Source organism: Lonchura striata, chromosome 1 (assembly GCF_050655825.1).
Source record: "Lonchura striata isolate lonStrDom1 chromosome 1, ASM5065582v1, whole genome shotgun sequence".
NCBI lineage: Eukaryota > Metazoa > Chordata > Aves > Passeriformes > Estrildidae > Lonchura > Lonchura striata.
Genome location: NC_140703.1, coordinates 29,946,191 through 29,965,344, shown reverse-complemented (window position 1 = coordinate 29,965,344; position 19,154 = coordinate 29,946,191). Strand labels below are relative to the sequence as shown.

At 43.9% G+C, this 19,154-nt stretch overlaps 1 protein-coding gene across 3 annotated transcripts; it reads right to left on the bottom strand.

Moving 5' to 3' along the window:
* TENT5C (terminal nucleotidyltransferase 5C) lies at positions 1 to 15,303 on the bottom strand. Of its 3 annotated transcripts, XM_085572592.1 has the most exons (3): positions 15,212 to 15,289; positions 14,967 to 15,016; positions 1 to 12,704 (listed from the first exon to the last, which is right to left on the bottom strand). In XM_085572592.1, exon 3 carries the CDS (start codon positions 12,676 to 12,678, stop codon positions 11,503 to 11,505), a length of 1,176 nt encoding a protein of 391 aa, XP_085428718.1. In that variant the 5' UTR covers positions 12,679 to 12,704; positions 14,967 to 15,016; positions 15,212 to 15,289; the 3' UTR covers positions 1 to 11,502. The 3 variants fall into 3 exon arrangements, with proteins under 3 accessions (XP_085428718.1, XP_085428722.1, XP_085428709.1); XM_085572596.1 differs by lacking the exon at positions 14,967 to 15,016 and having other exon boundaries at positions 15,212 to 15,303; XM_085572583.1 differs by lacking the exon at positions 15,212 to 15,289 and having other exon boundaries at positions 14,967 to 15,134.
* Between the last annotated feature and the right edge of the window lie 3,851 nt (positions 15,304 to 19,154).

The following is a 19,154-nucleotide window of genomic DNA, read 5'->3' as shown; positions in this document are numbered from 1 at the left end:
CCATCTTCCTCAGAATTCCCTCCTGTTGAGATAATCAGGTTTTTAGAGATACATCACAATATACCAAACCACTGGCAGGAATACTCTGTTTCATATCCTAAAGGTTCTCATTTGGATACTCCAAAAACAGCCTCCAGACCCCTGAATGCCTCCTGGCTAAACCAATCTCAGGTATGTGGTCACCAGCACAGACTCAGTGCTAACTGGTTTTCTAATTCTGGCTCTTAAATGGTTTTGAGTAATTTCCATTTGGAAATGAGGGAGAATCCTTGAAGTTCATGGGCCTGACAGTAACTTTACCCAACCAAATATAACTGGAGAAAAATGGTTAAAAGCATGGATTGGATATGCTTTAAAGGTGTGAACTTTTTCTGTAATAAAGCTCTGGCCTCTGAGTCAGACTTTTCCCCTGAACCTCTTCTCCTGCCGTGGCAGCAGCACTTCCTGCCACATTCAGACATGGAAAAAACAAAAGCTAGGACAAGTGGGTCACTGAGCTTCACGTGAGAGTGCAAGACAGAATACAAAAAGATTCCTTATCCCTGCAGGAGATGCCTCCACCCTGACCCCTGCAGATTTTGGCTGAAAGATCGCTGACACCCAGCCTGACACGGAGCAGGGAAGGCTCGAGCAGCCTGCAGGAACAGACCCACATGAAAGGGGGACGGGTCTCCACCGGCCTTGGAAGAAAATTCCTGGTATTTTTGTCATATTTCTAGCAGTTCAGGATAAGAAGCAATGCTCTGGTTAACCAGAGGCTGAGTTCAGGTTCCAGAACACCCGAAGCCAAAGTGCCAAGGAGCAGAAAAGCCCCAGACAGGTTTTGCAGCCAGGCACTGACACCAGGGCTGCCTCAACTCACAGTAACCCTGGGCACAGGACACAGCTCCCTGTGAAATGCCATAAGCAGCTTATTTTAGGTGGCTGTATGTCAGAAACCCCCAGCCAAAATAAATCTCTTGGCTTGCTTCAATGCGTCTTTATAAAGAAAAGAATTTATATAAAAACTCTTTTGTGAAAAAAAAATATTGTTGTGAGTCTGTGCAATATTTCACAAGATTTTTCCTTTTTTTTAAATTACCTTCCCTTTGGAACACAGGAAGTAAAACATTAGCCTGAACAGCAGTCATACCTACATTTTGCTGTTCTTATCACCTGTGACAGGAATCTTCAGGTGATATCCGGGAGCCAGGCTACAACCAACACCTACCTGAAGAAAAATGAAAATGGCAACTATTAATGAAAATAAGATTTTAGGTCTTTAAAGATATAATAAGTGTATAACAAAAAATAAAATAAGTATTAATGGTCCTCTATACATTAAAACCCACTCTTTAAATATCTGTTTACAACATTTATAGAGCAGTTACACCTTGTTTACTCAGTGCTTGTGTTCTCTGCTCACTCAGTACCGTGAGAATAAAGATTGGTTAAAGTCTAGGTAAACTGCCAGCACTCTGGCATGTCTAGAATCTCAAGAATCCATTGCTACGGAAATAAAAAGGAAATTAAACCACTGGAAAAATTAAAGAAGTATGTTAGGTTTCTATGGAACCTGATTAAATTTGGGGGTAAGGTTTAACTTTCCACTTAATTCACGTCATTTGGAGGTAAGGTTTAATTGATACTTACTTCACATCATTATGCAGTGACTGTGGCAGGGCACTGAAGGGCCCTGTGCTGCTGCTCAGTGCTCAGCAGCACCCCAGGCCCTCTCCAAAATGACCCATGCACAGAAATCCTCTCCTCAAGAGGCAGATTGGGTACTGCTGCCTTTCAGGCAGCTCTGGCCACATGAACCTTAAACACAGCTCTGCAGTTTCTCAGTCCTCTGATACAATTCTTAAAAGTAGTGTCATATCAATGGATGCAAAATTCAGCCACTTAGGCTGCCAGACTGTTTCAAGCAGTGCCACAGGCCAGTGCTGTTACACTGCAGCCTATTTGTCATGTATTACAATGCAATATGTATAGAAATGAACCTCCTCCTCTGAGATGGATGGTCCTTCTCACAAATGAAGCATGGCTTGCAATCTATCAAGCATGCCTGAAACAGCCTGAAGAACAGTCATCATAAAAAAAACCAAAACCAACCAAACAAAACCAAAACAGGTTTACATTGGCTTTTTCTGCAGTTTTTCTCTTATTCAAGCCTAGACCATTATAGTGCACTGTAACAGTACTTTTTCATGAGGTCTGGGATCTGGGCCTTTTGGCTGTAGTGGACATAAACTCTCTGATGATGATCTGGTATTATAATACTGCAAATCGGTCAAATGATCCCTGAGGTGAACCAAAGACCCTTTCCCTATTCACTCCTTATTAGCAGTAAGTAAAACCAGCAATCAGGCAGCAAGCACCTTCAAAGTAAAAGCTGCTCTTTTGCAATTAAAAGTCATAACTTCACAAGCAGTTTTACAGCAAGACACTTTTGTCAAGTATACTAGAAGAGCACATTTACCACAGTTTATATTGCAATGGGCTGTTGCAAAAAGTAACAAATTATATTTGTAGAGCATCCTAAACATGGGCATAACACAGCCCCACTGCAAGTTCTGCTGGCATGCTGCTGCACTATGAAGTCAGACCTGCTTGTAAGAAGATGGAACATGTTCTCTCTGTTGGTTTCCTGCTTCATCTCTGTGGTTTTTTAAAACCTGAAGCCTTCTATTTGATTTCTGAAATGCCCCTATACCATACAGCCTCCCTTTCCCTTCCCACTCCATCAACAGGCAGAGCTTCCAAAATATTCACTCCTGGCCCTGCCAGCAGGTCCCTCTGTTACCCTCTGCCTCTATTCAGGGCCCATGGTCTGGGGAACTGTACTAAATAGGAATCCTCCTTCTACCAGAGAAGTGCTGCAAGGAGGGAGGCTAACCACCAATTTGAGGCATGCTGGAATATTTGAGGCATCTTTAGCTGGAATATTACTCCACATTCAGATTTCCTCTGCTCCAAAACAGATGCTGGGGGGATTTTTTCCTGCAAGCAGCATTTCTCTGGAGTAACTCCATGAATTTTATGCCGGAGGCTGAGCTCCATCTGCACATTTTGGTCCCACTGATCAAACAGGGCTGAGGAAGCACAGTCCAGTGCAGCTGGGCAGCAGGACAGCTGTCACACAGGAGCCCATGCCACTCAGGTCTGCCAGGCTGTCAGCAAATCCCTCACAGCACTGCACTAACTCCCACCAGGGAATTTGGACTGTGCCTACGGCAGGCTCTCATCCCCAGAATAACTTCCTTTGTCCCAACCTGAAGAAAAGCTGCCCAGGAGGACAAAGTGAAAGGGAAATCATGGGGGTCTAGAGATTTACATCAGTCCTGGCAATTAGTCAGGGCTATGCAACATTTGGGGAGCCCCACCCCAGCAGCAGGACAGGCAGATGACTCTGATGAGTTACAGGTGTGATGGCAAGAGCAGAAATACTGAGCTCTTCAGTTGTGTCAAACCAGACCCTTTGACTACTCATCTGTTCCTTATAAACAGTAAGTAAAATCAGTAATTAGAAAGTAAGCCCCAAGGACATTTTTAACTGCAGAGTTTTAGATGTGGGGGTGCAGAGGAAAGGGCTGAGGAGTTGCTGTTAAGCACTGACAGAATATAAGGTTTCTTTTCTGCCTCTGCTCTGTATTTGCAGAGCAAATAAAAACTCCCAAAATAACCTGTGTCCAGTACCTCTGTGGATTTTGTGCTGACACTGGTTTTAAACCACCTGCAGGTTTCAAAGTGCCCACAACCACGTCACATACCCTTCAGTATGCAAGAACAATGCAAAACTGTGAGAACTATGCAACACTGAAGACAGCATGGTAGAAAAACAATGAAGATGAGTTACTCTGTCCATCCACTTTGGGAGTATTTGCTCATAGAATTCAGACAAAATGTTTTTCTAGTACCCCCAAGTGCAAAATACCACATCTGGAAAGCAGGAGCACAGATGTTGTTGATAGCAGATGGTAGAGGCTGCCTCAGAAAGCAGCAGATGGAATTTGGAATCACTGTGGATAACTGACTCGGCACAAGCACTTGGCATGCCATAATGCCATGGTAACAATGGCAGGCAGAGTTTGTGGACACAAACATCAAAGACTTGATGCTCAAAATCTGAGCACCATTTTTTGGGAATATGTAGAGCACTGAGCTAACAGCTGGTGCTGGGTCACAAGAAACAGGAACAAGGAAGTTACAGAAGAAAATTTTTCCAGCTTCTGAACCAAATGTATACAACAAAAAGCTTCAAGTGCCCACTTCCTGCAGTCCATCCAAGAACTGAAGAGGTTAGTGGATAGCAGGAGACTGTCTGGGACTTCTCAGCCTTATTGATAAGGATGCAGTAATCCACAGGCTGAAGATGAAGTCCAAAGGCCAGTGTGAAAATGCAATTGAAATTCTCAGTAATGACCACAATCAAATATTAGAACAGGTTCTCCCAGTACACGATGCATTGCCCCTATCTTTAGACCAGCTCAGGGCACTAACTTTCAGGGAGGAACATTTAGATATAGCTTTCAGAGTGAGTTTTTCTGATAAGCAATAGAGAGGGGGAGGGGAAGGGAATAGTTGCAGGTGGACAATCGGCTCTGAAGCAAGAAGGGCACCCACAAAGGGACCAGTCTGTGGGTGTAATCAGCATTCCATGTATCTGGCACACTCAGATTTGCCTTGCTGCATGGGGGCAGTGAGATAATTAGAATTCTCACACTTCAAACCTTCCTACTTGCAAGGGAGGACAATTTTCCCTTTGCTTGAGGTGCAATCAAGCCTTGGGAGTCTTCTGAAGTACACAGGAGTTTCTACAGAGGTTTCTCAGTGACAAAAGGTTATTGACACAGACTAGACCAGCCAGTCCTCTGTCTTGGCCAGACTTGTCCCAGAGTTTGCACTACTCCATTCCCCAAGCAGTGGGGTGATACGGATTGTCATCTAATCTGCTTACCAGTGACAAAAACAGCCCAGCACTTCACAGCCCAGCCGAGGCAACTCATTCCTGCTTGTTAATTAAACCACTTAGCCAAGGGCCAAAGGGATAACACTAACAAATGTATAGGATTCCTTCATCCTATACACAAACTACCAGCTCAGACTCTAGCAGCTGCTTTGAACACAGGTTTTGTCAAGACTCACACTTTTTTCCAGCATGATGATTCAATCCTTTTCTAGGAGGAAAATCACTTGGGTTTGGCAGGCTAAATACACCCTTGGCTGGGCAGTCTTGCCTATAGGATGTGGAACTTGTTGAGATGAAGCTGAACAGATCACAGCACTGCTACTGCAGCAAAACACAACTGCCATGCTTTATAGCCATATTCAAGTGGTATGTGCTGGACAAATAAAAATGTCATTTTCTTGCTGAAAATAGCAACTGCAGGTATTTAATGTATTGATGAACTAAATATACTAATATGTAATAAGTAATGTTAAATAAGCAGGAATACACAGATTTTTTTTTTCTCTCTCTCATAGGATCAAATATTCTGTCTCTGTAAGGACACTTTGAATACTCTGATTTCAAAAATATTAAGTACTCCATCACAGAAGGAAGGAGAGAATAAGTACACCTGATAGAATAATGTCAATAATACAGATTACCACGTGTCTAATGCCTCACAGCCCATGACAAGACTGAGCTCATTTTGCACAGCACAGAAAAGGCAGAGTTCTAGCAGGCACACCAGAACAGGATACTTATTTTCACTAACAATACAACTGCAATAGAGCAAAAACATCTTTCCTTAGTTCTCTGAATGTTTACCATTATATAAGCTCTATACGGAACATACAGAGTACTCTGGCAGCACTTGCCTAAGCACAGCTATTTTGTTGCTTGACTTTATGACCCTGCAAAGCTGAGCTTGGTTTTCCAGAAACATAAGGATGGTACCCAAAATAACTCCAAAGCTTTTGTGGTGTGACAAGCAGGAGTAAGGTAAGAGTTTTAGGTGACAGCAGATGGTTTGTGTTGCCCAGCATTATCAGTTCTCTATTTAAGTACATAGGGAAGCAATTAGATCTGGAAAAGGGACTACACAAGGTTCTTGATTGCTGCCATGGGATCACACTGCTCTAAATTCCACAGACCTTTCCACTGCAGGTGTTACAAGGTCCTGGAATTTCTCCAGCAATACTTAACTGAGGCTGGAGTTTGTCTGAGCTCTGGAGGGGATTAGAAGCAAGCACACTTTTTCAGAGCATTTATTCCTTATTCCAGAGCAAGAGCAGCAGGACTGCCACACAGCCCTAGTTTGTACTTAGCTTTGACCTGCTCATCTCCCACTGACCATTGGTTAATAGTAGCATCAGTGTTTAGGACAGCATGAAAGCAAAGGCTTTCAACCTATAAATAACCTGAAGAACAATTGCTGACTTTGTTTCTCACCCCCTTGGGTCATGAATTAAAGTTTGCAGTAGCAAATAAATGGAGTGTGTCACAGAACAGGCTGTCAGGCTCTAGTTCACACCAGACCCTACCTAACAGGTCTAGGGCTGTGTTTCACCACATCTTAAAGTTGAGACCAGATGATGGTCAGACAGGGTAAAAATGGTTTTCTAGAAGCTGTCTCTATAATGAAAGTGAAAGATTAATCATGTCTCACTTAACTGACAAATCTTCACTAAGTTGAGGCAGATATTAAAAATGTACCTCAAATAATATCTAAAGCAAGCATTACTGTGTACCCCACACTATTACTCACCTCAGAAGTCACCTGCCCACTCATTGGCCAATACGCTCTACAGATACTTTGTCAGTATTATTTAGATGCAAAAATAGCTTGAGGCAAGGGTTGTTTAGCATACATTTATTTGCACAAGAATTTCAGCATCATTAAGGTCCAAACCCCATCTTCCAAGGATGACATGTGAACACCACAGTGAAGAACAGTAGACAAAGTTACTGTGACCAATCTCACATTTGGGCTCATCACACATCCAAATATTTCTAGTACCCTGTTTTGCCAGCTAAAAAGAAAGGAGAGGAAAAAAAAAACAAACAAAAAAACAAAACCAACTTACTTCTTCCAAAGAGATGAGAGACAGGTTTTCCAAGAGCTGACTTCTTTTAATAGCAAAAAATAATAAGAAACATAGGAAAAAAGGCCTTCTAAATTTCAATGGGAAGTGCAGTTTTATTCAGAGAGACAAGCCCAATTCAAACATTTAAGTGAGAAAATCCAGAGTGCTCAAACCATTCCCCCCAAAGTTTCTACCACAGACCAATGTCCCACTCTATATCTAGCTTCATTGCAAATAAAGAACATTTATGAAATACACTTGACTGTATTCAAGAAACAATTGAGTAAGACTTAGATGTGAGGGCTAGAAGTTTTATTATTCATTTGACTATCTCAATGCCCAAATGAGACCAAGCTGCTGGTGCCTGTGGTCAACTTACTGCTCATTCCTGTGCCTAACAATTACAGAATCCTGACTGAGTTGAGTGAGAGGAATGGGAAACAAATACCATCAGTACACTGACAGTTTAGAATTAATGTAATTTCTTCAGGTTCTCTTCTAAGAAGCATTTCCCAACTACTCATATAGTGACAAGCAGAGATCAGTAACATCAGTGGTTATCCTAGGAATCGGGAGCCCACAAAGGCTAGGGACATACCAAATGCTTAACCCCAGAACTTAAGTCCAAAATATGGATCTTTAAGTTTAAATTAAAAGCTTTAGGTATTTGGACTAGATTTATGCACTACCTACTGCTTTGCAGAGGAGGTGATTAAGTGAAAGCATGAGGATCTTTTGAAACATGGTTATTCAGAAGCAAGCAGTATTCTTAAACCCCCAACTTAGTGATTGACTGACCGAGCTGAGGACATACACAGCAATAATTAAATCTTTAGCAGAGTAAGCACAAACTATGCTTTAGATTACAACTTGTCACAGTGACCATGGATCAGCACAGGGATTTTACCAAAGTGACTAAACACAGTATTCTACCAGGTCTTTTTGGTAGCATCTCTATTAAATAAAGAAGTCTATCTTACAGTGAGGAAGTCACAACAATAAACTGCAAGTCAAGGGAAACTTGGCAATAAACGCTGTCAACAGGTGCTTAACCTCAGACTGGCTTTGTCCAGCAGTGCTTATAAGCTACACTAAGCAGAAGCAAACAGCTATTTTACACCACAGCCTAGTTAGCAGAAGCTTGATCCTGAGGAATGATGCACTGAGTGTTACTGCAGCTTTGTTTTAATGGCACTGCCCAGAGGGAATGTATCAGGTAACAGTCTGAAATACAGTAGTCTCTCTCTAACCTCCACATGACACCCAATAGGCTTGCAGAGGCATTATTAGTGCAGAGGGGTGACTGAACCAAGCAGGCACCCTAGACTTGGCCTAGGATCATCACTTTTACATAGTGCCCATTCTCAAATAACCCTTGCAATAGGGGTCACCATAAACCTGAACTCAAACCAGTTAACCCACAGCAAATTAAGCCACTGCCACTTGCACCATCAAGCTGCCAGGACAACCCAGAACAGAAAGGGGTAGGCTGCTTGCAGCACAGTGATGAAAAGCTACCAAGTACACCAGCTTTACCTGCCAAGCCTGGATTATCTTGAAGGCAATGGGACAAGCAGTGCCCCAGCAGCCCCTGGTACTCCAGGGTCAGCGCAGCAGGCAGTGTGCAGGGTACAATTTAACCATTCGAGGGGTTAGTATCCAAGAGCCAGGTACAAAGCATCAGCATTTCCCATGTGTCTGAGCATTGTAACAACCAGACAGGGAACCCAAGAATCCTGCAAAGCTCAAACCCACATGCTCAGCTGTTCAGAGAGCAGCAATTCAATGTGGAGCTTCCTCGGAGGCCTCAGCATCAAGTTACATCAGCAAAAGCACAACATTTATGGCAGGAAACTTGTCCATAGCTCTGTCTAACTAGGAATCCAATTCAGCCTTTTTTCCTTCTCCAGCCTTTTTTATTTTTTTTCCAGGAGATGCACCTGGCCTGATGTCCAGCAGCCAAGGCATTAAAGACTAATAAAACAAGTCTGTGTTTCCAGCTTGTGAGGACTCCTCTCAAGCACCTCACCACTTCTCCCACGTGAGCCAATGCACAAGAACAGTTCCTAAAGATCAACCATGACATCACAGAAGGCAGAAGGGCTCAGTCTGAGCCCCTCTAGGCAGCTGTTCACTTCTGCAATGGCTATAGCATAGGCTGGCTTCAAAAACATCTATGCAAGAGATGACAGCAATTACAAACTCTGAAGTCTTCTTTATAGTGACACTCTATACTAGGCCAAGTATTGCTTTCCAAGCAGGAGTTATTCTTGCCTAGAACTGCATTCCAGCAGTAAACTTGCACTAAGTTTAACACATATGACAACACTGGCATCATGTTAGTTTTTAAAAAGTCAAAGTCTTGGATGACAGATGTCTTGTCTGTAAACCACACCAGGTCCAAGCCACAGTTAATGAAAAAGGCCAGGTTTGCTTTCAAGTTTAGCTACTTTGGCTAACTAATCAGGAAGCCTTTAATGAAAAAAACCCACAATATAATCCAACAAATTATTTCTCTTTTTGCTACTGAAGTTACTACCAAAATGCTCAGAAAATTAAGCTAAAGCCTGCTTGGCTAAATACAGTCTACTTGGTAGGTTGCATCTCTCCCTGCTTTCCTAAGCTACATGAAGTCTGAACAGAGAAGTAGCCTCTGCTCTGTTGAGACAGTCTTTATGAAGTAGTTATGAAAAGTGGAAAGAACTTCTTGGTCTTATGAGGAGCAGGCAATTTTCACCATCATTTAAGCACAGCACTGCTGCTGTTTTCTACCTTGAATAGCAAGCAAACATTTGGTGTTCCACCTGCTTTCTGCTTTACCTTCTAAGCCTTAATCATTTGCTGGATCAGGCACTTTGGTCTTTCGAGCTTGCAGAAACAGTAATAAATAGTTATAGAATAAAAAATTCAGTGAACAAGCATTCTTGAATTAGTGAAAAGACCAGAACATAGTCAATAGCTGTAAGATTTGCCTTTCTAGTCTACATCTCTGGTTAAACAAAAGAAACTCAAGATCATTGCTATATGTAGTTTGCTATTATAATTCAGTGAAAATCATCTGGTTCATAACACCACTGCATAAATAACTGGGGAATTTTTAACCTTCCTTATAAAGCCCAGGAGTCTCAAAGCAGCAAGTTCAGCACACATCCTTCAGGAAGATCAGCTCTCTGTACCTCCAAGGGAGTGTATACTCTTCCAGAGACTAGTCTGAACTCAGGCCCAGACCTGCAACACATACAGCTTCTGTGGAGAGCTCTGCTTTGGGTTTGTACACCTCTTCAAGTGAGGGTTAAGAGCAGTAAAAAGGAAGAATTTTTACCCTAACCAATCAAAATGCTGTCTCACAGTGACCAGGTGATAGTGATAACCCAGTAAGCTCAGCAGTTACAGAAAGGCAAACCTTCAGGACCAGCCTGAAGTCATACAACAAGAAATTTTAGGAGCCACTTTCAGAATTCACATTGTGGCAGGAGTGTACATAATCCTGCAATTTAGAATTACTTGGAATGTTTGTTTAGGGTTTTTGTAGGTTTTGCTGCAGATCTGTGAGGAAGAAAATCTGGTCAAACCCCAAAGTAAGACCTGTGCTATTTTCCAACTGTGCCAAAATTGTTTTGAAAGATAGTCAGAAAAGCTTTTGCTTCATGCTGGACTCGAGAATATTTTTTCAAGTTAACTGTTCAAACTGTGGCTCCAATTCTATTTAAAGCTTCAATTCCTCATTTCAAGGATTTTTTACATTACCAAGTTTTAGATTATGTTTTGGTGTGTTTTTAGAAATGCCACCTTCCAAGTTTTTGTAGTCAAGAAAAATTTAACCAGTTTGTGCTTTATGAATAGACTTACTAAACTATCTTCAACTTCCAAGAAATTAATCTTGAACTCAAGGCAGGACCACATAGCCATAGGCACTACAGGAAACAACATTTATGTCCTCTACAAGACAGACAGTATCCACACTGTTACCAGCTTTACAAAGACACAAAGTGAAAGCAACCCAAGAATAACATGAGCCCAGTCTTGGCACAATTAGTTCAAGAGAAATTTGGCCAGAACTTGGACTGAGGAAGAATAATGAGGTTAGGAAATAGAAAGCAGTGTTTTGCTGCTACTCCAAGAGCAGTTTCTGCTTAAGGCATTTTACAGTCAATTAACCAACCCAGTTTACTGAATACTCCACTTAGATCCCATGTTAACAGCCACTTCCAGAGCTAGCACAAAGTTTCTTAACTGCTCCTCTTAACATTTGGCTGCTGGTTCTCTCCTCCAGATGAAGAGGTAATAAGGCTTTTTGGCATTTGTAGAGATACTCTTAAAGATTCATAGCAGGTCACCTGGCTGCATAATCCCACTGCACACCAGGAAATGGACAGTCTGATACAATCAAGTTTCCATTAGAGAACATCCAACTGACACTTATTACTTGTCTATATTTACACTTGTGGCTTTCAGTAGCCTCCAGCCAGGAGCACTCGAGGGAAGCAATCAATTGCAAGGCAACCAAGTGGGGTAGGATTGGCTGTACAGCACAGGGCCACCAGCAAGGTAGTAGTTGCTGAAGTTTGCATCGCTGACATAAGGTGCTGGCTGGTAATAACAGGTCACATTAGTGACATTAGGGATGACATTCTGTTCTGCCAGCACCTTGAGTGCCAGCAGAGAAATCAAATTGAGAGTCTGCCTTCGCTCGTGCCCCATGAGGCAGACGGTGCTCTCATTCACCACCCTGCGCAGAATCATGAGGTAGTCGTACTTGCTCCTCTCCTCTTTGGAGAAGTGGTTCTGCAGGTAGGTCTCCAGCTTGCGCTGCTGATCCAGGATGTCTGGGAAGTCAATGAAGAATCGGGAGCACATGTAGCGCTCCAGCGTTTTGATCTCGCGCTTATCCATGGGCCGGAAGTCTCGTACTAAGAGGTTACTGTACTTCAGCAGCCCACCACCTCTGATCTCTTCAGGATTTTTGGTAGCTATCAGCTTGTTCTGGAGGTGATCAAAAGCTGCTTCAAAGTCTCCGTACATGCTCTCCCCAATCACAGTTGGGTGGAAGTGCTCCGACATGGGGGTTTCCGAGTAGTCATAGTAAAAGAGCAGGGAGTCCAGAATGATCTGGAACGAGTCTACACTAAACTCAAATTGCCGCCGTATGCAGTCTACAAACTTAAGCTCCACATTTTTGCCATGCTTGTTGGAAAGTGATATCAAGCTCCAGCGGTCAGTCTCTGTGTACACTTTGACCAGCTTCTGGATGTAGGCTTCCTTCAGTGTTACAGAACTGATCTTCAGCTTGCTTACTCCTTCCGGCAGGAAATTCAAGAGGGAACGCAAGACCACGTCTCGAACTAACTGAAACTCTGCCTCACTTGGGAGAGAAACTTGAAAAATGAGATCCAGGTCTTTGCATCCCAGCCCATTATCCTTGACCAGGACGTGACCAGCTGCAGACCCATTCAGACGGACATCGTGGACCACAATGCCTGCTTCGCTCAGCCGGCTCCGGACCGTCTGAACAATGTCCTTCAGAGTTATCTGCAGCGTTGGGAAGTTCCCCCGCCCGTGGATGGGAACCACCTCTGTAAGAACCTCGTGCAGGCGGCTGACCTGCTCCCAGTTCAGGACACTGCAGGACATGGAGTCTGCTCTGCTACTTCCTTTGCATGCCATCTTTGGGCTTTTCTTCTCCAAAGAAACTGTATGGAGGTAGAATATAAAAAGAAAAAGACAAGTCAGAGTTTCTTTTTGTGCTTCCTAGATCTACTCCTAGGCTCTGTTTTTCTGTTCACTCGCACAGACACAAACTAGACAGAAATAACTCTATGTATTAATGACTACCAGCAATCCTTTCTTCTGAAATGAGACACAGCTTTACTATTGGTGCAGGCAAAAAAAAAAAAAAATGAGTTGCCTTTGGGTTTGTTTTTTTTTTTTGGTGAGGTAGAGTTAGTTCAGGAAAGTAGTTTGTGCCAAATGGAAATTACCAAAGATGACACAAACTAAGGCTAAAGTCCTCAGCAGCACCAGCAGAAGTGAGATGAGCTGCAAAGCACTTCAGAGAGTTAAGCTCTGAAGTTGTTTCATGATGCATATAAAGCTCAAACTGCTGTTTCCAACTAACACAACTGCAGAACACCCTCAGGTGTTAGTTTCAGAGCTTAGACATCCAGTCCACTGATAACTCTTAAATTATGTCAAAGATACAAGATTTCTTCCTTTACATAGAACACTTTCCTTTCTAAATGATCCAGCATCTATCACTCACAGGATAAAGGCCAAGTACAAGCTGCTCCTGCAAAAAGCTGCAGCTCTTGAACATCCTGGACAGAATTTCAGCTGCAAACTCGGGCAACAGCATTCAATGGGCACTCCAGTCTTTGAAGAAGGGTAAAGAGCTGCTTACAGAGACACTGCCTAACCAACTACCTTTCTGGAAATGCTCATACTTGTCCCAAGGTCTGCTCATTTGTGAAGGGCAAACAAGCCTGTAAGATCTGCGATAAATTCAGATGATGCATAACAAGTTCATGTTTCTCTTTTAACATCTAGAATCTCACTAACCAGACTTGGTCACAGCCTTGTCTGAACATTTTAAGCACAAGAGAATGATCTGATTAGCTGTGACAAGATTCCTTAAGTCACTTGCCTATTGTAGCATGGAGACACTTACAGATGTTCTACAGTCATGCAACTCAAACTGGTGTTAAGACCCTTTTCTTTTTTTAAGTGTTCCAGGTTTCTGCGTAGCCAGGTGCTTCCTGACAGCTACAGACTAATTGAGGCCTCACCTTCTTCTGCCCCAAATACTCCTGAAGACTGCAGCTGCCAAGGTCAGACTAGTCAAACTTAAGAAAATTAACTCTTGCCTACCAAGAAGGAAAAACCAAGCCCTATAGTTTCCTGGCATGCAATAGCACAGTGCATGGAACATATTAAAGCAAGTTTCAAAGAACAACTATTGTCATCTCAGACATCCCCTTTTTTCAGCTTTTCATTTTTGAGCAACTCATTCGACCTGCCACCTCTTTGGATGAAGAGAGTCAAATCCCAGAGCAAGTAAACAGTGAGGTTAGAATCCCTCTAGGGAAGAAGCTTCTGTCCTCAAGCAGGAGCTGCTGCATTACAAACTGTTCTGCCATGGATCACATCAGCACCAGCAGGTATGAAACAAACCTCTGATTTGCAAGATGATTAATCTAGGACAAATCAAGTGGTTCTTTGAGCTTCATCTTTAATACTCCAACACAGCATAAACACAAACGCATCAAGCCTGCCAGCAGTTGCTCTCAGGCAACTGAGAGCACATTAAAGTATGTTTCCTTAGTGAACTCACTATATTTCTATTAAATCTCTCAGATCACTAAAGAACATAAGAGTCTTCCCACAACTTCTAACTGAAGCTGCAAATGCTTTCAGCTACTGCCTCTAAAACTATTCCCTCTCCTTCTTCAGATTTGTAGTCCTCTCTGCAGCCAAGACAACACACGCATCTCACTCACACAGTGACCAGAAAGGACTTGGACCAGCGCTTCCAACCACACCATACACACCTGGCTCTGTTTGGTGACCCTCACCTAGGAGGGTAATGCACATTGATGCCCTTGGCGGGCAGAAGACAAAGTACTTCGTTTCCTGTTCAGTGGAGGATTTAATTCTCAGGCTATCAACCTCCAAAACCTCCCACCCTCAAATCGCTAGTGTTTGCCTACTCGGCAAGGTTTATGTTAGTGACAACAGATTCCTAGCGACTCCAGTGTATTTGGGATGCTAACAGCTCCCATGCCCCCTGCTTCACTGCCAGCCACTCCCTCCACAAGATCGGACACCTGAAGATACTCAGTCCTTAGGAAGAAAACCACTACGGAGGCAGGAAACACTAACTATCTTTAATACCGAAAATAAAGAGCATTGAATACATCACTCAAACCAGAAGCAAAAAAAGAGCGAGGACTACACACCTTCACCTTGGTCACGACGGGGTGCGTTACCCTGCAGCAGCAACTTTCTCCTATAAGACATATAATTTAACACAACACCCAAAAATCCCCCGGGCCTGTCCCGCGGAGCCCAGCGGCGCTGGGGACGGGAGCTGCGGCTCCCTCCGCCCCCAACACCCGCATCCACGACAGGAGCGCTGCCGAGCTCCTGCTCCCGGGAGAGCCCGCCCCGCAGAGGGGAGAGGAGCCCCGGCCCCGCCGCTCACCTCGGCCCCGCCGCTCGCCCCGAGCAAGCACGCCGGCCCCGCCGCTGCCCGCGACCGCCCTTTATGGCCCTGCAGGGCCGCCCCGCCCCGCCCGGCCCGGCCCGCCCGGCCCGCCCGGCCGGCGGGGGCGGCTCTGGCCGCGGTCCGGCCGCCGGCGCCGCGCCCGGGGAGCGCCGCGGCGCCCGGGCCGGGAGCGGCCGGGGGCGGCCGCCCGAGCGCTGGAGCCCCGCGAGCTCCGCGCACAGCGCCCAGCTGCCCAGCCCCACGTCAGTGCATACTTGTGTATAAAGTCTGTAGATAAATACAAACTTTTCAAAGGGCCCCTCCCTTCAGGAAGGACACTGCGGGGCTGGAGAGCCTCCAAAGAGCAACGTTGTTGGTGAAGGATCTGAGCACAAGTCCCACGATGAAAGGCTGAATGAGCTGGGGTTGTTCAGTCTGGAGAAAAGGACGGTCAGGGGAGACCTTATTGCTCTCTACAACTGCCTGAAAGGAGGATGTAGATGGGTGGTGATCAGTCCCTTCTTCCAAGTAACAGTGACAGATGACACAGTCCTAAGCTGTGGCAGGTTCAGGTTGGACATTAGGAAGAAATTTTTCACTGAAATGGAGATTAGACATTGGAATGGATTGCCCAGGGAGATGATGGAGTCACCATTTCTGGAGTTGTTTAAAGGAAGACTGGATATGAGACTCACTGCCATTATCTAGTCAACATGGTAGTGTTTGGTCATAGGTTGGACTTGATGACTTCAGAGGTCTTTTCCAACCTAATTGGTTCTGTGATTCTGTGAATCTGTGGGCTGACTGAAATACAACAGGGCTTTCCTGAAGGCACCTTATCCCAGACAGAAGAGCTGTTAGCAGAGATCCCAGACGTCCAACTCTGCCAAAGAGTTCTCTGTGGTGCCTGACTGGAAACAGCCAAACCAGGCACTCATCCAGAACCTGCAAGGATGGGCTCACAAGGATGTTGGAGCAGTGCTGAAACAGTGTGCTACCGGAAACTGCGGCTGATGGGCTGTGGGAGGCTCTGCGCACATAGACAAGGATGATGGAATGGCTGGACAGGAATCAATTTGGAGATGCAGTGTCATAAAAATCAGCTGGTGGTTAATAGCACAGGGTGCGAGATCATTCTGGGGGCAAAAGTTACAATTTCTGCTGAGAACATAATGTTTCATCCAATACAGGGGTATCTGCCTTTTGTTACGATAATCAGATCTCAATAGAAACGGGGCGGGGGGAATCAACACAACTTAGAACAGGCCAGAACATAATCCTAGCAGAAGTAAAAAAAGTACTTACAAAACAACGGAAAAAAAAAATCACCACTACATCTGTTATACTGTTTGGCCATACACAGTCAAGAAAGATGAATTAAAACCTGCACATATATGGAGAAGAGCTGGCCTTGAATGAGGAAATGGGAAAGCTCCTTTTTGCCTAGCAAATACAACAGACCTGCCTCGTTTCACCAAAAAAGCCAAAGCTGAACAGGAATAGGGATGGGTTAGATAATTATTTATTTTGCTCCAATATTGCCCACTGGGATAAATAACAGGAAACAAAATTACCTATTTAAATTAAATTACCTATTTAATTAATAATTACCTATTTAAATTAAAGGATAACTGGCACAAGAATCAGATTTGAGGCAAGTTACCATCTTGTTGTCCAATGAGATAAATCGTGAGATTTCAGAGCCTTGCAGGAGGGAAGGGAATAAAACTAGGTTAAAGATGCAGCTAGAAAAGAAAATAAGTATATGATTGCCTGTGCTGGTATGGAGCTGATCATGAGGATCCAGAGGTCTCTCAACACTTTTCCCCTATGTTTCTAAAATTAGAAAGAGAAGTAGGGAACTCAAAGAGAAGTGGTAGCACAAACGAAAGAAGCACAACCACTTGTAAGGAAATGTCTCACTTGGAGATTAAAACAGTGAATGATCTCACCTCTTATGCATATTTCTTCAGCAAGATTTCTGCCTCAAATACTGCCTTTTGACAATAACTGATGATTTTGGGCACCATATTTTCTGTTGCCACATGGGGAGCAATTAAAGTACTTACTAAGAAATATTTTCTATGGGGAATATTTATTAGATACCAATATAGACAAAGATGTTAAAGTATTAATGAAAAGAAGAAATGTGAACTCCATACCTTAAAGTTCATACTTTCCATTATTTGTTTAAAAGTTCTTGTTTCACAAAAACATTTGTACACACAAAGAAGTTTCTCAACTCTATTTTAGGGTGTTTTCTTTATCCTCTGACAAGCAGACCTTGAGGGCTTGTCAGGGGAACTGTACACTGCACAGTGCTTTCTGCAGTGAACTTAGACCTCCTGACAATAAACTTGTTCTTTTAAATTGCTTTTCATGGGTGCCACACAAAGGATCCTTGGGATGGGAATTGGACATGCCATTAAAGCCAGCTGGACCAGTCTCCTAAGTAAATTGCAGGAATAATGAGGCATGCATCTTTGAGGAATGAAGGAGCCCATTTACCCCTGAGGAGAAGCTGCTTTCTGCTACCCATCCACCTGTGTCTGTGCAGTAGATTATGGTGCCATGAGGATAGAAAACATGGAAACATACAGCCCACTGCTGAGACAAGAGATTAAAAATCATGGGATACTGCTCAGGTGCTGTGGCTGCTGAGGTGACGCACGCCCAGACACAGCTCCAGGGTACCATCTTAATGTTTAGCAGTTATTTAGGACTTTCCTGCTGCCAGCTCTAATTCTAAGTCTAGGGAGAAGTAATGGGTGATCCCAATCTTTGCAAGACACTTTCTCCAAGAGTGACTGGGATACAGATAAAACCCTGCCACAAGACAGCGAGTGCTGGCAGCCACCATGCTCCTCTGCTCCTGGACAATTGTCATCTCCCCCTTCTCCCTCAGCTGCTCCATCCCTCACCTCTGCCTGTTGCTCCAGTGTTTCCTCCCAGCTTCCTCCCTCCTCCCCTCTCCTGGGGTGTACCCTTCTTCAGGATACACAGCACTGGATGCGTTTTAAAGATTTTTTTAAACAGAGAATGGGGAATGAAGAAAGATCAGCTGGCTCCTGGGAAGGCAGTGTGACGAAGGGAAAAGAGTCTATGAGCTGCCAAAACAGAGGCAAGTACGGAGTTATATTAAAACTGTGCAAGTTGTTCATTTTTATCCAGTAAATAGGGCAGCAAATCTGGCAGAAGGAACTCACCTAAAAGCCTGTAAGTGAGCTCAGTTGACCTGGCACTGTCAGATTAGTTTCCTTATGTGATGCATTGCTGAAAGTAATGTGTCATCATAAATCTTAGATGCTACAGCTGTTAAAGCCATAAAGTGAAGCAGAGTTATTAATACCCAGTAGCAGTAGCTGTCAGGCTCCATTCTGTAATTGAACATCAGATCTGCAGTTGGAAAACTCTTCTTTTTTGTCTGACATGTGGAGTAACTGCATATCTGCGGATGCCGAGAGAGTGGAGACAGGTAGGAACATCCCACCCACACAGGGCTATGATGAAATCCTCCTGCAGAGCATCAAGAGTGAGCCTCTTTCTCTGTTGTTTCTCTAGCTGCCTCTGCAAGTCTGAGGTTTCCTGCTAGGAGATTAAGCAATTCTTCATCCTGATACATGGATAAAGGTAAACACGTGGATATAGAGGCACAGAGTGTAGTTATGCAGGGAACAGCAGCCTTTCAAAAATCAGAAGTTAAATTTGCTGCTAGAAGCACTGTGACTGTTGGAAAGTCCCTGCTCTAAGGGATGCAATGCTGCCATGGAGGACTTCCCAGCTCCTACAGAATTCTGAGCTCAGCAAAACACTCTTTCTCCAAGAGGCAAGAAATAGTACCAGGCCCCTTCACCAGCAGGACCCGTGCAAAGCAAGTTCCTGCTGCATTTAGATGTGAGGAAGACACAGAAATCCAGAGCTGCTGTCTCTCATGTATGGC

Coding starts and splice junctions, on each gene's coding strand:
- TENT5C (XM_085572583.1), bottom strand. CDS start 15,027: ATGTCTTATAGGAGAAAGTTGCTGCTGCAGGGTAACGCACCCCGTCGT. Junction 12,705..14,966: donor CCGTCGTGACCAAGGTGAAG/GTGTGTAGTCCT, acceptor ACCTCCATACAG/TTTCTTTGGAGAAGAAAAGC.